The 17,380-nt window shown below is 35.9% G+C and overlaps 2 protein-coding genes across 2 annotated transcripts; one reads left to right on the top strand and one right to left on the bottom strand.

Moving 5' to 3' along the window:
- Nucleotides 1-5,611: 5,611 nt before the first annotated feature.
- LOC127207426 (olfactory receptor 5L1-like) lies at nt 5,612-6,559 on the bottom strand. Its single transcript, XM_051166842.1, has one exon. It carries the CDS (start codon nt 6,557-6,559, stop codon nt 5,612-5,614), a length of 948 nt encoding a protein of 315 aa, XP_051022799.1.
- Nucleotides 6,560-12,445: 5,886 nt separating this feature from the next.
- On the top strand, nt 12,446-14,540 carry LOC127207434 (olfactory receptor 5D18-like; the record flags this gene model as incomplete). Its single annotated transcript, XM_051166857.1, is given in 2 exon segments — nt 12,446-13,362; nt 14,525-14,540. Coding segments are annotated over 2 exon segments (933 nt in total), but the record flags the coding sequence as incomplete, so codon positions are not given.
- Nucleotides 14,541-17,380: the final 2,840 nt, after the last annotated feature.

The raw sequence follows: 17,380 nt of genomic DNA, 5'->3' as shown, positions 1-17,380 counted from the left end.
CTTCATACTGACACATTATACAGTTCTTTTCTGCAGGGAAGTCAAGGCTCCCAGCATTACCAGAGAGTAGGTCTCTGAAAAGCTATCTTAGGCAGCCAGAGAGAACAATGTGACACTGGGGCTCCTGCCACATTGCTGTAGCTAAGAACCAAACAAGCTCCATATTCTCATTATAAAAGGAACGTCGTTGTGCATGCTGGACAGGTAGGTGCATTGCTCAAAGTTGATAACTGAATATTGAATGTATGCAATCAAAACATCAGAATTCTCCCCTACATATGTATAACTATTATGTATATATCAAAAATACTCAGTTCCCACATAATAGAATAAACTGCCCCAAGTGATCAGCCCTCAACACACATGTACATTGCAATCAACATTAAGTTGGCCCAGAAAGTAGCATATACATGCATATGTGTGCGCGCACACACACACACACACACACACACACACACACACACACACTTAGATGGAAAACTATTTAAAAACCAAAACATACTATGCTTCATACTTGCATGGTTAGGGATGCTGACATTCTTGTATCAATTGTGTGAGCCACAATGCAGATTTCACTAGTGTTTTTTATAAAAATTTTTGTCATGGTTTTATGAAATATTTTAGCTCACAGCAGGACCACTCTAAAATGAGATAAACTGGCTAATATTAATAGATATTTGGCTTCTTCTAAAATTTATATGAACATTATTTCACTTAAACTTCATCACAGCCAACCAAAATATATTACTTTCTTTGTTTTGTTTTTTGTTTTTTGGAGACAGGGTTTCTTGGTGTAGCCTTGGCTATCCTAGGCTCACTTTGTCGACCAAGCTGGCCTTGAACTCACAGCAATCCACCTGCCTCTGCCTCCCAAGGGCTGGCATTAAAGGTGTGCGCCACCACGCCTGGCTATATTATTGTCTTTATGCTAGTCCTTAAGAGAAAAATGGGGGCAAGTCAGTGGAAAAAGCAAAATAAGTTGCTAGAAAAGGCAAGATGTTGGCTTGGGATCTTCCCGTCTGCTTAACTCTATGGATAAAGAGACAAGCTCAGAAAGATGTCAGCACCATGTTCTCCCTTCTAGATATAGAGCTGTAAGGCGTCAGATAGCGCCATGCCAAGCATCTGCTTCCTTTGACTGCTCTGCCTTCAGAATACCAATCTAGGCCTCTGTGTCCTATTTTCTGTGTATTGTTAGATCTCAAGATATCCATGCACAAAAAGCCAGGTCAAACAAAATAACTTTTAATATAAAAGCATTTTTAAAACACATCTATGGGGGACTTTGAGAAGTTTACCAAGTTGTTGTAAGGTGAATTATGTCCTGGTATAAAATATTGTTAGGGATAATAAGGCAGGTCTTAAAATGTCAGCATTGTTCTCAGGAATGTTTTAAACTTTTAATAAAATAAATAATACCATAGATATTACTATTTAATTTGGAAATGTTCATTTGATAATCATCTTACAAACATCAATTTAAAATATATAAGAAAGCCAGAAACACAAACAATAATTTGAATTGTTAATTAAAATATGTTACAAATTTGAGAAGAAACTTGAATGAAGCAATAATTATTGTTTCTGTATTTCTCTAAGTTTTCAAAAATTTTAAAGTATTTATATAATATGTATTTCAAAGCATGGATAAAATTCATACATAAAATTGAGTGATATTACCAAATTATGTCATTTCTTCTTGTTGTTCATAGGGTGAATTATTTTTAATCATATTGCTAGTCCTTATTAAAAACCATTAACATTCTGTGGAAATAGAATCATAGTGCTTGTGTAGACCTTATTAAAAATTGTAGAAATTATCCCTGCAGGTTAAATTTTGCATTTTATTTTTTAAAATTGTAAAAAACTTCTCTAAGTCTCTAAATTTATGATTTTGTAGGAGTAATTATCTCATATAAGTCAGCTAAGTTGATTGTATAAGCTGGAATGGTATTATAGAAAAATATTTCTTTATTATTTTTGGCCAATTACATGCTTTGAAACATTATTTTAAGCTAACACAAAAATATAAATATAAACACAAATGTCAAATCTGAAACCTTACTGTTGAGTGTTTTATGCCTTCCTTCTATCTCCTTCAAGGCTTTCTTAATTTCCCAGTGCACCAGGATCATTTGCCTTATGGAGATTCATCTTGTTTACTACAACTCAGGAAAATATAAGTCTAGTTAATCTTTGGACTTATGGAGAAAGCAGTATCTATATGAGAATTTCTTCATCAGGATTATAAAGACTACCCTACTCTTTTCCTCACACATGCTTTATGACTGTAACCAAACATCAGATGAACTTAGAGAAATAGAGAAATAAACTTTATGCTGTTTTCTCAGACATTAAGGGACTGAGGTGAAAATGGGTACAATGTCTCTCTTGCATTTCTGTACTAAAATCCAGTAAGAAGCTGACTGAGTTTCCTTTGGTTTGCTTAGAAAGTCTTCAATTCATCGGGCTGTGATGGTTTTTGCAAACACCTGCCAAGAGCATCCCCCATGGGCTTTCCTCCAGACAAGGGAAAATTAAATCAGAGACAGATTTTTTTAAATCTCTCATTTGCACTGGAGAGATGGCTCAGAGGTTAAGAGCCCTGTCTGCCCCACCCAGAGGTCCTGAGTTCAATTACCAGCAACCACATGATGGCTCACAACCATCTAGAATGAGATCTGGTATGCTCTTCTTCTGGACTGTAGGTGTTATATGCAGGCAAAATATTGTATACATAATAAATACATCTTTTTAAAAATCTCTCCCTTTTAAAATTGAAAATACATTCATTTCTCGCGTAGTAGATCCTGATCTCAGTTTCCCTTTGCTCCGTTCCTCCCAGATCCCTCAAACCTCCACCCTCCCCAGATACACTCCCTTCATTTCCTCCTCAGAAAAGAGCAGCCCTCCAAGAGACCGCAGCCAGACAGGACAAAATAATGAGATAGGTCAAGACAACCAATAGGAGAAAAGGAATTTCAAGAGCAAATAGAACAAGCAGAGCTTGATGGAACGGACAACCAGTGACTGGCCCAAGTTAAGACCCACCAAATGTGAAAGAGCAAACCCATGACACTATTAATGATACTCTGGTATGCTTACAGATGGGAGCTGAGCATAACTATCATCTGAGAGGCTCATCCAGCAGCTAGTGGATTCAGATGACGAGACCACTAGGCGAACAATAGGAGAAGCTCGGGAAGTTTTATGAAGAGTGGGTGGAATGAAGAGCGAGACGGAGGGGTCAAAGGCACCACAGGAATACCTACAGAGTAGACAAACCTGGTCTCATGGAGAATAGAAACAGAACCACCAACCGAAGGCCATGCATTGGCTTGACCTAGGCCCTCTACACACCTACAGATGATGTACAGCTTGGTCTTCATGTGGCTGCCCTAACAGGTGGAGCTAGAACTGTCTCTGACTCTGTTGCCTGTCTTTGGATCCCTCTCTCCTAGCTGAGAGACTTTGTGTAACCTCAGTAGGAGAAGATGTGCTTAGTCCTGCTGTGCCAGGGTTGGGTAGTACCCATGGGGCCTCCCCTCTCCTCAAAGAAAGGGAATGGGGATTGGAGGAAGCTGGTGGAAGGTAGGACTGGAAGTGGAGGAGGGGATCTGCAATCAATATGTAAAGTGATAAATAATTAATGGATAAAATGAATACACCCTAGAACAGAATGGGATAGAAAGATGAGGAATACAGGCTATTCTATAACAGAATTTAAAAACCAGGTCTTCTGTGTATACGTTATATCTGTTAGCTTGGTATTTTGTGAGACTCTTAAAAGTGAGAGCTGATTTTTCTCTGACTCAATGACAGTTTTAACGTAAATATTATTATACAACAATTCACAACACATAAAATATGGAAAAAATTTAGGTGTCTGACATCAGAGGAATGGATAACGATGATTTGTTTTATACAGTGAAATTCATGTAAAAGTTAGTCTATTTGTAAGAAAACTCACATAATCATATTAAGATAATTAAGTCAGTCTCAAAGAGACATATATTGTATATTTGTGTGCCATATGTGGTTCCTAGAGTTTATAGGTACATGTGCAAAACTTTAAAAGTTAATAAATAAAAAAATAGTAACAAAGGAAAATCAGATTCTTGAACACAAGTTCCTTTCTTTTCTAACATTGTAGATATAAGGAGAGAGGCTTCTATCAACATCTGATGCACTTTACAAACTGAAACAGATCATAAGGGCATAATTCATCAAAAAGTTGATGGTACAAATAATTCAAAAATAATTGTTAAGAAACACAAAAATTTTGCAAATGAAGTATATTACATCCTGATTGAAAATGTGTGAGCTCAACTACGGCTTATGGATAGACTGTGAAGGGTGAAACACTGTCCCCAGTTTGAAGCCCACTGATGAGTCATATGCTCCCATAGATATCTAAAATCCATGATCACACAGATAACCCCGACTGAACTTCATGTGTTGCAAACAAAACAAAACAAAATAAGCAAAATGAATTTTTAAAAATCATTAACATGGCAAAGAGCCATGCAGGTAAGAGGAAGTGTAATGGATGAGAGACTCAAGGCGTGGGTTGACAGTAATGAGATAGTGATGCGTACATGCATGTAATCATCATAGTACAATTTTAATGAAATGGGAAGCATATATGTGTATATACACATGGAGCATGATGAAAGGTGACTATAAGAATGTCATCAGTAGCAAACGTAGTATAAGAATAGAATTGAATATAAAGCAAGAAAGAGAGAGTTCTTCAGTCCCCAATGACTGTTTTCAATATACAGAAAAAAAGAAACTAAAACGGCCTATTTTCTAGGAATTCAAAGTGTCTTACGCATGTTTTATGCTCTTTAATGGGGAGGTTGAGCTGGATCCATATTTATGATGGGTTTCTGGTCTTCCTAAGGACTTGAGTTCAATTATAAGGCCTCACATCAAATGGCTTATGGGAGACTAAAACTGCAGCTCCAGGAAACTCAACTCTCTTTGACCCTCTGTGGACACTGCATTAGCATGCAAAGATCACACACTGACACACTCATATAACTAGCAATATCATTTCCATAATTCAATATTACTAAAGTGTTTTCTTAAACAGTTACATATCATCCAATATTTTTAAGGCAATGACCACTGTGGCTGCATTACAACTAAAATATGTAAGTAGCCTGGAACAGCAAAACAAATTTAAAAAATCCTGAGCAAATGTTCATGGTATTCTCCCTGTGTACATACATGTTAATATCATGATTTCCATTGTAAATTATAGACATTCTGTTTTGAAATAAATAATAATCTCCATTATGTTTACAGAAATGAAATTAGAAACTTTGCAAAATCCTACTTTTTAGATTTGGGAAGACCTTACACAAAACACAATATATTTGGCTTGGTAGGACATGAATCATAATTTAAAAATGTAAATCAAATGATGAAATCACCTTTTAGTTTTGAAATATTTTAAATGCTATGGTTTTATATTTAGTAATCACAATACGGAAAAACAGAAAAAGATGTCACTTAGAACTTCTGCTTTCTGCCAAACCTTGATCCATCTATTACCCTCTCTGCCAGCATCGACCTTTGAATCTGGATTCCAACAAAGCAATATTCATTGGGAATATATCTTAGAGCTCACAACTCTCCTCAGAGCACCTGTTACGTCCTTGTTTCTGAGGCTATAGATCAAAGGATTCAGCATGGGAATAACTACCGTGTAGAACACTGTAGCCACTTTGTCAGCCTCCCCGCTGTTGTCTGAAGTGGAAGAGCAATAAATGGAAAGGATTGTTCCGTGGAACACAACGATGGTTGCGAGATGAGAGGCACAAGTGGAAAAGGCTTTGCGTCTCCCTTCCACAGAGCGCATCCTCAGGATGGTGACAAGGATAAACAAGTAGGAGGTCACGATGGTCACAATACTAAAGCTCTCATTAAAGGTGGCTACAACAAAGAGCAGCACTTTATTAACAGTGACATCAGAGCAAGCAAGACTTAGGAGAGGAGGCAGATCACAGAAGAAGTGGTTGATCACATTTGATTTAAATGATGGTATCTCAAGAGCTAAGCATAAGTGAACCAGGGAGCACACAGATGCACAGAGGTAGCAGCCAGACACCAGTAACATACAGAGCTCTGGAGACATTATAGCCAAATACAGTAGTGGGTTACAAATGGCTACAAAGCGGTCATAGGCCATCACAGCCAGGAGGAAGACTTCAGTGACCACACATGTGCAAAACAAGTAGAATTGGATCATGCATTCCAGGAATGATATGGCTTTGTTCTTTTTGAAGATGTTAGCCAGTATTTTAGGCACAATAGTGGAGGAGTAGCAGAAATCCACAAAGGACAGGTGGCTGAGGAAAAAGTACATGGGGGTGTGAAGTTGAGAGCTGACCTTAATCAGCACAGTCATGCCTAGGTTGGCTAAGACAGTGACTCCATAAATGAGAAGAAACACCAAGGACAGAAAAGCACTCAACTCAGGGACATCGGAAAATCCCAGGAGGATGAATTGTGCCACAGTGGTGCAGTTTCCCTCAACCACCTGCTCCATTTAAGTATTGGTTGAGAAGAAGATAACTACATTATTCTTTATTTTATGGTGTAAAATGTTTGAATTCTCCTATAAAAAAAAAGATTCTGGATGCAGTGGTATAGTGAATATCTGTAAAGATATAAGAAGATGTTCATGTGAAATTTAGAATTGACTAAAGACTTGATAATCAAAATACCTTTTTTCTTTTTTTACAAGATATATTCCTTTTTATTATGAGTAAGAAGCCCATGGTTCAATTCAAAACTCACAACAAAATTAAAATCTGTTCATAGTACTTCGTTGTTTCAATAGGTTTTTATCATACTTGCAAGCCTGGCCAAACATTACACAGAAACAGCATAAAGTATTTTTCATTTAGTTACATAATTGATCTCTCAAATTAACTTCCACTCACCCAGAATTCTCATCAGACAAGATTCTAAATATTAGGACCCTAGGAAATGACGTCTAAGTCCCAGAGGAACTTACATGACTGATGGAAGGAGGTATATACTCCTCTAAAGTGTTTTAAAAGGAAAGAAAAGGATTAGTTTCTATCTTTTCATTTACCTCTGTGCAATACTCACACTGGTTTGGTTAATTTTACCATTCAGTTCCAGCCATTGTTCATAGAAAAAGTACTCTTGAGCAGTACCTCCAATTACCTATGCAGAGCTCTTCAGCTTTTTAAAACAAATATATTGCTTTGAATTAGTTAGGGAAACTAATTAAAGATGTTGACAAACTATCATTCAGACAATTGGCTACTGATAATTGTGAATGCTTTAAATTTTTTTCTTAAATACTATAAGTTTCTAAAGGATAGCACTGATGTTAACAAAATGACTGGTTATCTTAAACTGATATTCAGTAATTCCAACTGTAAACTTCAGAACTATTTTGTCATCTTAATGACTTGTGTTGTACCTTCTTTTCTTAGATTTTGTGCCACTTGACTCTTTGCTCTGTGATGCAGTGCATTTTAAAATTAGATGCATGCTAAATATTTTTTCTGTTAATATACTTTTTCCTTCACATAGTTATAATTATTAATCGTTCCACATAGATAGAAAAATTATATGGAGCAAAGAGAGCTATTGTATTTTATTTCTTTATATTAGTTGTAAGATTCAAGGCAGAAAAATTTGACTTGATCACTAACATATAGATCGAGACTCATTTACATATTTATATTTATACCTTTGATCTTCATAAAAAATTCAAGGAAGAGAAATTTGGCTTTCTCACTAGCATACAAATAGGGGCCCACTTATGTATTCACATCAATATTTCAATACCTCTGATTCTCATAAACATAGCCACATATGCACTTCCCTATATCTGACAGAGTCATGGTCTAAGCCAAAGACAATGATCCTCTTATTGATTCCTCATTAATGACATCTTATTGAGTTTTAGAAAGTATTCTTGAACAATTGAGCTGTAATCTAAGTAAATTAATAAAAAAATTTTTAAAGAAAGTATTATTATTGGGGTAAAACTGTGGTAAACAGAATGTTCATGCTGGGAAACCTGTGTTTCTCTATTTACACCATTGTCATTCTCCCTCCAAAACACCCAGTATTCTCATTCTGTCCCTCAATTATTTGAGAAAAAGAAAAACCAAAAAAATACAAATTAATATTGCATTATATGGGATTTACTATAACATAGATTAGTAATTGATAATAATAACATAAAAATTGTTCATAATATTATTTCCCTGCAAGTCAAACCTCAGGTACTTCTACACTCAGAAAATGTATCTCTGTGCTTTCTGATAATAGTCTTTTATTACATGGAACATGATATAATTTCACAGAACCCATTAAGAAAGATGTCAAAATGCATACAAAAGTCATTCACCTATCCTTTGTCCTCTTACGTTCATCAATCACTTGGGCTATTTGTCTTGTTTCTTTGATATCGGGTCCTTTTGCTCTGTAAACATATAAACTTTTAAATACATTTTTACATTAACACATATATGGAATTTGCAGTGTGCACAATTCAGCTAAAGATGATTCTCTGCTCTTTGTTTGAGCAGGTGAAAGATATTTGTATTTCTTTATGAGTAAGTTTGGACTGTGTAAGAAATTATAATATAAATTTTTATCCGTGCCATGTGAAAACATGGCATAAAAACTCCTGAGGATTCTATAGCCAACAATATTTTTTTTTTTATGTCTCAGAGCTGTTCCCATGTAGAGGATTCAGCAATTTATGTTACCTGTTTTATTATTTTTCTTAGTTTCTTTATGTCTGCAGTCAAGATTTTCAGGTGATCTCCCCTGGTCAAAACTAATCTTTATTAATTTTGATGTAATCTATAGCTCTTATTCTTCTGATGAAACAAAGGCAAAACCTCTCCTCCAACACAACTGGCTGGTCTTTGTTTTCAAGACAGACTTACCTTCTTTTATGAATAGTTACAGCCTTGGTGACATACAAGCCTTTGGGGCAACCTAATCTCATTCTCTTGAGATCTTGAAATAGTCAATGGAAATTAATCACCTCATTTGATGTAACATTTTAAGTCATAAATTGGAATGCTTGATGTCACAATTATGCTTAACTTTTGGGAACAAATAGCTTAAGACTTAGTCTTTTGGGGCTGAAGAGATGGCTCAGAAGTTAAAAGCACTGTTTTAAAAAAAAAAGATTAATTAATTAATTAATTTATTTATTTATTTATACAATGATCTGTTTGCGTGTGTGCCTGCCCAACAGAAGAGGGCACCAGATCTCATTATAAATGGTTGTGAGCCACCATGAGGTTTCTGGGAATTGAACGCAGGACATTTGGAAGACAAGCCAGTGCTCTTAACTTAGAAGGCATCTCTCCAGCCCATAAATTTACTTATTTTGTCCCTTCTGTCTTATGCTTTGAAAAGTCTTGTGAAATGTGTTATTTACAGTTTTTTTTTTCAACAAAATGTTTACCCTTGCCCATATGTTGGTTATTTCCACATTGGTGTTTCTTTCTACTCATTGTGAGTTTGTTTTTTATATTTTAGTTCCCTGAGTCACTTCATCAAAAAGTTTAAAATGTGCTTATTGATGTAGAAATTTCCCTTTTTATTGATGTTTTCTCTGTTCTTTATGCTGGTATTTTTAATTTTATATCCATGTGTTTCATGGGAGTGTTTAATCTTTTATTTAAATACAGATAATTTATGAGATTTTGTTTGTATCCATATATTTTGTAAAATTTCTGAAACTATCTTACTGATTTCTATATCATTTTGGCCATAAAAGACCTATATTATGATTTTGTAATTATAGTGGATTTATATTTTCTTGCTAGCTACTATTTTGTCTGTTCAGTGTACCTGTGAAAATAAAGAAGATTCCCCTAAATTCAAATAAAATTTGTAAACATCTGAAAACATAGTTTAGTTTGTAGTATTTTTCACCTCAGAAAGAAGTTAAAATTTAAATTCAAACTTCACAAAGTGACTTGGCACTAAGAACAACCACTCTAAATTCCAGAATCAGTGAAGAGTTAATAATAACTCTATTCTTTTGTTGTGTGAAAATAACAATATTATTAAAACATGTGTGACACAATTTAAAAAAGAAGTATTCATATACAGATATGATAGAAAATATGGAGAATTCTCTATAGAGAAGTGATTAAGAAGAAAATATACAATTTAAAAGTCTCATTATAGCTATATATATAGCAAAACTATAATTAGTGTTTGAAAAAATCTGATTTTACCTACGTATTGCATATGTTCATGATTTGTCAAACTTAGACCCCATGATAATTAGATTTTAAAACATGTTTATACATACAACTGACTATTACTTGTTTGTAAAATGTGACAGTCTTTTGTTTTCAGTTATGTGGGTAGAATGGAGACATTATGATGAAACCATCTGGGCACTGAAGGAAAAGGTTGCATGTAACTTGAGCTTGTGCAGGCTGAAGGAAGACAAGTTTAGAAAAAGGGTATTCAAATAATACAGGTAGGGAGACAGTTGGGAGAATTTACTATTAGTGCTAACTAGCAAAGCAGGGAAGTTATTGGCAGCATCAGTCAATAACTATACTTAATCACTTTCGCAGGCTGTCTTATATTGTTTTCAGTTTTAGAAAAATGTTTGCATTTGGTATAACTATCACTTATCTTGCCTTTCACTGTATCTGTATATGAGTACTGAATGCCACACAATGTCTCATAAAACATGTAAGTTAAGACTCAACTAAAATATCTGTGATCTTAAAAATATTACATCATCTTAAAGTTACCAATTGTAATTGTTTATGTTAACGTCTCAAAAGATTAGCAAAATTTAGTCTCCAGGGCTTGTGTCTCCAAGGCTGGGGCCATAAATTCAAGAATGTGTATGTCACTTCCATTTACAGAGATTCAACCCTGATCTACAAAACTTTTGCCTCAAGGCTGCAAAAAAGAAGGTAGATATTAGTTTTGATCAGAAAAATAAGTTGCAATGAAGATCCTAACTCATTTTGAAATATGGTGTCATTGAACAAGATGTAATATCCCCATATTTTAATACAATATTCCTAAGTGTGAGGGTTCTCCTCATCTTAACTCAATGTTTTATCTTGATGCTTTAGTCCAATATATCAGTGTTATACTGTTCTCATAATATTTGATAGTTTACGGTCTCTATGTTGTTTCATAAATGAAGGTATGCTCATTTAAATAATTATGCTAATATCTTGACAAGAGAGACTAATGGGAATATGATGCTTGAGAAATTAATGAGGAGCTTTGAATCTAACTATCAGGACACCAGACATAGGTATATAAACATCTATATCTCACCATCAATGGAATGATTCTTGTATTAAAAATACACATTTTGTGTTTGTATATGTGTATTTGTGAATGTATGCATATGTGGGGGTCATGGTTTGAGTGTCCCTGTGTCTGTATTTCAATATTTCTGTCTCTCTGTCTATTTTTCAGTCTCTTTGAGTCTCTGTCTCACTATTTCTGCCTCTGTCTCTCTTCCTCGTGTGTGTGCGTGTGTGTGTGTGTGTGTGTGTGTGTGTATTCACATGGGTGTAGAGACCACAGGTTAATTTCAGAAATGTTGTTTAGAACCATCTTCCATGGTTTGAAAATCAAAAGGCTACAATGGTTAGCCAGCAAGTCACATAGATCAACCTATGTTCGTCTCGCCACTGCAGTGGATGCATGTTCATGTTATCATGTGCAGGTATTTTAACCTGAGTTATTGGAATCCAGGATCACTAGGAAAGTACTCTTTAGTACTTCCTGTCTCCCCTGATCTATGAAATATAATATTTTTATATTCTATTCTATGGTTTTATTCTTTAGGCCATATAGAAAAAAATAATGAATATATTCCCCATAAAAATGATTAAGACTGTTTTTATAGTTTTCCGGTGTCATGTTTGCAATTTTTGTAGATTTATATACATATATATGTGTGTGTGTGTGTACATATAAAATATAAATTATGACTACATGTTATAAATTATTTTTAACATTTGAAATTGTTTTTTTAAATATAGGGTTAAGAAAATTTTATTATATAGGCTACTAATCTATATATACAATGAAAATGAGAGGATAATGTATTAGGTATGAAATTATAAAATGAACTGGAGATGAGATAATACAATTCCATGTTCTATAACAACAAGCATTAAACTTACACTATAGCTTGCAATTCAATCCAGTAACTGTTCTGTCCTTAAGAAACTGTAAAATGGTTTAGGATTTCTAAAATATGTGATCTGTAGTTTCTCTGGAATGCCAAGACCCAGATTATAATTCAAAGAGTAATTTGCTTTTATAACATTGTGAGGTTGTATGGGCAATAACCAGGTTCTTGGATATCTCATTTACAGTTTTATTAATTTTTAGAATAAATTCCATATTCTGGAGAAGAGAAGCCATGGTGCTGACATATGGAAATAACAGCAGGGCCACCTTCACCCTCTTGGGCTTCTCAGATTACCCAGAACTGAAAGTCCCCCTCTTCTCAGTGTTTCTCACCATCTACAGCATCACTGTGGTAGGGAATATTGGCATGATCGTCATAATCAGAGTGAACCCCAAACTGCACACCCCCATGTACTTCTTCCTCAGCCACCTCTCCTTTGTGGATTTCTGCTATTCCTCCACCATTGCTCCCAATTTGCTTGTAAACCTTGTTGAAAAAGACAGAACCATTTCATTTATAGAATGTATAATACAATACTTTTTCTTTGCTATCTTTGTAGTAACTGAATCCATTTTATTAGTGGTTATGGCCTATGACCGGTTTGTGGCCATCTGCAGACCACTCCTCTACACAGCAATCATGTCCCATAAACTCTGTGTCAGTCTAGTGACGGGATCATATACATGAGGACTCACATGCTCTTTGACAATGACATGTTCTGTTGTCCAGTTATCTTTTGCTGGGTTCAACACGATTGATCATTTCTTCTGTGAGTTCTCCTCACTTATAGCCCTCTCATGCTCTGATACTCTGGGTAACCAAATACTTCTGTTCTCACTTTCCACTGTGAATGCTGTTAGCACTCTCTTCATCATACTCCTGTCCTATGTGTTCATCCTTGTCTCCATACTCAAGATTAAATCAGCCAAGGGGTGCCACAAGGCTTTCTCTGCATGTGCTTCACACCTGACTACCATCACCATCTTCTATGGCACGGTCCTGTTTCTGTACTCTGTGCCTAACTCAGAGAACTCCCAGATCACACTCAAAGTGGCCTCTTTGTTTTATACACTGGTGATCCCCATGCTCAACCCTCTGATTTACAGTCTGAGGAATAAAGATGTGAAGGATACAGTCAGAAAAATAATGTGTTAAATTTATAACTTTCCCCCATTTATCTTTTCGAGAACTTTGACCCTGGCACAAGCAAAGGAGTTTTAGAGAGCTTAAATATAAGATCATATTAAAATTAATTATTTTCTTTAAGTGAACAGAAATGGACTTGTTTTTAAAGAGAGTTCCCAGTTCTCTGTATTCAAATTTCTGTGCCCAGAATTGAAATAATTTACAATTTACCATCACATGGTAAATATTAAAAATATCTATCATGAAAGATACTTTCTATGATATAATAGTATTGCCACTATCCTGTTCTATAGAATACATCATATATCTGAGATTCTCAAAAAACATATGCTTATTTGATGTAAATTTAAACCAAATAATGAACAGATTTTCACTGTATATTAATCAGTAAAGTAATACAAAAGCATTTTTGGATTTGTTGTTGGAAGAAATCTCTTTGATATTTTATGTACAAGTTCCAGAGAGACAAAATCCCAGCATTGTAGAAGGAAGGCAGAAACATAAGTCTACCATTAACCACATAACTAACTAATTAGCATTGAATAGCTTCTATGAAATGGATGGTGGTTGTTGTTGGTGTTGTTGTCTTTATTTGTTTTGTTTTTAATAGTGTGGTTCCCTGTTATGCTTACCAAACAGCAGAGCTACCCCACACCAATACCAGCTGGGCAACACAATCTGGACATTATGGGGAAAACCAAATTCAAACTTAGGGGGAAAGTATGAGAATGGTTGAGAAAACTGATGGCTAAAAGAAAAGACAAGAGAAATTTCATAAAATCCTGAGGCCAGTGAGTTTTTGAAATATAGTCATTTGTGCTTTAAGTAAACAAGTATCTTCTATGAACAGATGTTAATAGTATATGAGTGAAGTCACTGCCTGCTGCGAAATAACGAATAAAATTAATACTTTCAAGAAGATTGAAAAAATTAGAATTCAGAAGAATATTTAAGTTAAAAATATTTTTAATTTATATTTAATTGCTTTGTTCATATTACAGCTCAATTGTTATCCCATCATTTGTATCTTCCTGTTCCTCCCTCCCTCACACTTTCACCCTATTCCCCTCCCTTAGGTCCAAGACTGAGAGAGACCTCTTCCCCCACTTTATGGTCATAGAGTATCAAGTCTCATCTTGTTATCCTGCTTATTCTTTCTCTGAGTGCCACCAGGCTTCCCCACCAAGAGGAGTTCATCAAATATGGGGCAACAGAATTCAAATCCCCTCTCTCCACATAACTGTGGAGAATGACCTGACCATTGGTGAGATCAGAGTAAGGGTTCGATGTTTACTACTTGTATTGTCCTTGGTTAGTGCAATAGTTTGAGCAGACCCCCCTGGGCCCTGATCCACCCATTATGATGTTCTTCTTGTACATTTCTATGACACTCTGGATCCTTCTATTTCCCTATCTCCTATAATTCTCTTATGTAGAGTCCCATTTGGGTGTCCTCACATCTATCCCAATCTCCTGGCAAGTGAAGACTTTCATCAGACATGCCCTTTGGGCTAGTATCCAATTATAAGTGAATATATACCATGTGAGTCTTTCTGCTTCTGGGTTAACTCACTCAGTATGATCGTTTTTAGTCTATCCATTTGTCCACAAATTTTGAGATTTCCTTGTTTTTAATAGCTGAGTATTATTCCATAGTGTAAATGTACCACAGTTTCTTTACCCATTCTTCAACTGAGGGACATTCAGGCCGTTTCCAGGATCTGACTATTATGAAATCAGTTAGAAGAAAAAGTGAGGAAGAGCCTGGAACACATTGGCACAGGAGACAACTTCCTAAAGAGAACACCAACAGTCCAGGCCTTAAGGTCAATGATTAATAAATAGGACCTCAAGAGACTAAGAAGCTTCTGTATGTCAGAATACACTGTCAACAGAACAAAGCAACAGCCTAAAGACTGGGAAAAGATCTTCACCAATCCTACATCTGACAAAGGTCTAAAATCCAAAATATATAAAGGACTCAAGAAATTAAACACCAGCAAAACAAATAACCAAATTGAGAAATGGAGCTCAGAACTAAACAAAGAATTCTCAACAGAGGAATATTTAAGGTTAAGAAACATTTAAAAAGAAATGTTCATAGGGTATCAAGTCTCTTCTCGGTAACCTGCTGTCCTTCCTCTGAGTGCCACCAGGTCTCCCCCTCCAGGGGACATGGTCAAATGTGAGGCACCAGAGTATGTGAGAAAGTCATATCCTACTCTCCACTCAAGTGTGGAGACTGTTCTGATCATTGGCTAGATCTGGGTAGGGGTTCAATACCCTATGAGCATATATAGGGGGAGGTGATCCCCGTCAGGAACAGTCACAGGGGAGGGGAATGGGGGGAAAAGGGAAGGGAGGGAAGAATGGGAGGACACAAGGGATGGGATAACCATTGGGATGTAACAAGAATAAATTAATAATAAAAAATTTTAAAAAAGAGAAATGGTCAACATCTTTAGTCATCAGAGAAATGCAAATCAAAATTACTTTGAGATTCCATCTTACACCCATCAGAATGGCTAAGAGCAAAAATTCAGTTGATACCACATGCTGGCAAGGATGTAGGGAGAGAGGAACACTCCTTTATTGCTGGTGGGAATACAAACTTCTACAACCACTTTGGAAATCTATCTGGTCCCTTCTCAGAAAACTGGGAATAGGGCTTCCTCAATACCCAGCTATGCCACTCCTTAGAATATACCCAGAAAATGTTCCACCACACAACCGGAACGTATGTTCAACCATGTTCATAGCAGCCTTATTCATAAAATTATTTTCATTCTTTTGAAATCAGTAATGAAAACACAGTTGAATATTTTTGAAAATATTTTTTTAATTAATTTATTCTTGTTACATCTCAATGTTTAGCCCATCCCTTGTATCCTCCCATTTCTGCCCCCCCCCCAATTTTCCCATTATTCCCCTCCCCTATGACTGTTCCTGAGGGGGATTACCTCCCCCTATATATTCTCATAGGGTATCAAGTCTCTTCTTGGCTACCTGCTGTCCTTCCTCTGAGTGCCACCAGGTTTTAAAATTTGGGATTATACAATTCCCTCATCAAAATAACAAAAATCTTCTCTTGGCAACAAGGGAGGTCATTGCAGAAACCACAAGCAATTAAATTGCTGAGTTTGAAAACTCAGTTCCAATATCTACAAAGCAGCCTTAAATGTAAGGTTTTGGTAACACTGAAGAAGAAGGATGTGTAAGCAGGGGGAAGGAGAAAAGGACCAAGAGAGCCAACGAACCAGGAGCCAGAGGGGCTTGCTGAGAATGAAGCTCCACTCAAGGATTGTGCATTGACTGGACCTAGGCCCCCTACACAGATGTTACCAATGAGCAGATCAGACTTCATGTGGGTCCTCTAACAAAGAGAGCAGAGGCTGTCTCTGACATGGACTCTGCTACCAGATTTTTTATCACTTCCCTCTGGCGAGACTGCCTTGCCAAAACACAGTGGAAGAGGTCACATTCAGTCTTCATGGGCGTAGAGCTGGGGTAGGTGGGAATGGTGCCTCCCCTTTTCTGAGGAATGGTAGAGGGGGGATGGGAAGCAAGAGAGAGAGATGGTGGGACTGGAAGGAGATGTGGGATGGGACTACAACTAGGATGTAAAGTGAAAAAATAAATTAATTAATATTTAGAAAGAGAGACAGAATGATTATAAGAGACAGGGGATCAGGAAGTTGCTATAAGATAGTGTCTCCTATGAACTTCAGAAGCCATACCCATTATGTCTCACCAACATAATTTCCCATATATAAAGACTGAGTTTTTGAGATCCATATCAGGAAAAAAGAAGTCATTTTCAGAAGATAAAGTCATAAATGAAATCATGGGGTAAGAATGCAGTACTGGGTTCAAAATCTAATAGCTATTTTACTGAGCAGAGTTGTTAGGACTTTCAGATGTTTTTGTTCCTCTGTTGTGTGTGCGAGCTTTGTGATTCATGCATGTGGATGACCTGAGTAGAAACTTGTATTAGATGATTTCATCATCATAAATATACTT

This window comes from Acomys russatus, chromosome 24, assembly GCF_903995435.1.
Source record: "Acomys russatus chromosome 24, mAcoRus1.1, whole genome shotgun sequence".
In the NCBI taxonomy this organism is placed as follows: Eukaryota; Metazoa; Chordata; class Mammalia; order Rodentia; family Muridae; genus Acomys; species Acomys russatus.
The sequence above is the reverse complement of the archived record's forward strand: the minus strand, read 5'-3'. Positions and strand labels throughout refer to the sequence as shown.

Excerpts from the sequence above, each read along its gene's own strand:
- LOC127207426 (XM_051166842.1), bottom strand. The coding sequence starts at position 6,559 with ATGGAGCAGGTGGTTGAGGGAAACTGCACCACTGTGGCACAATTCATC.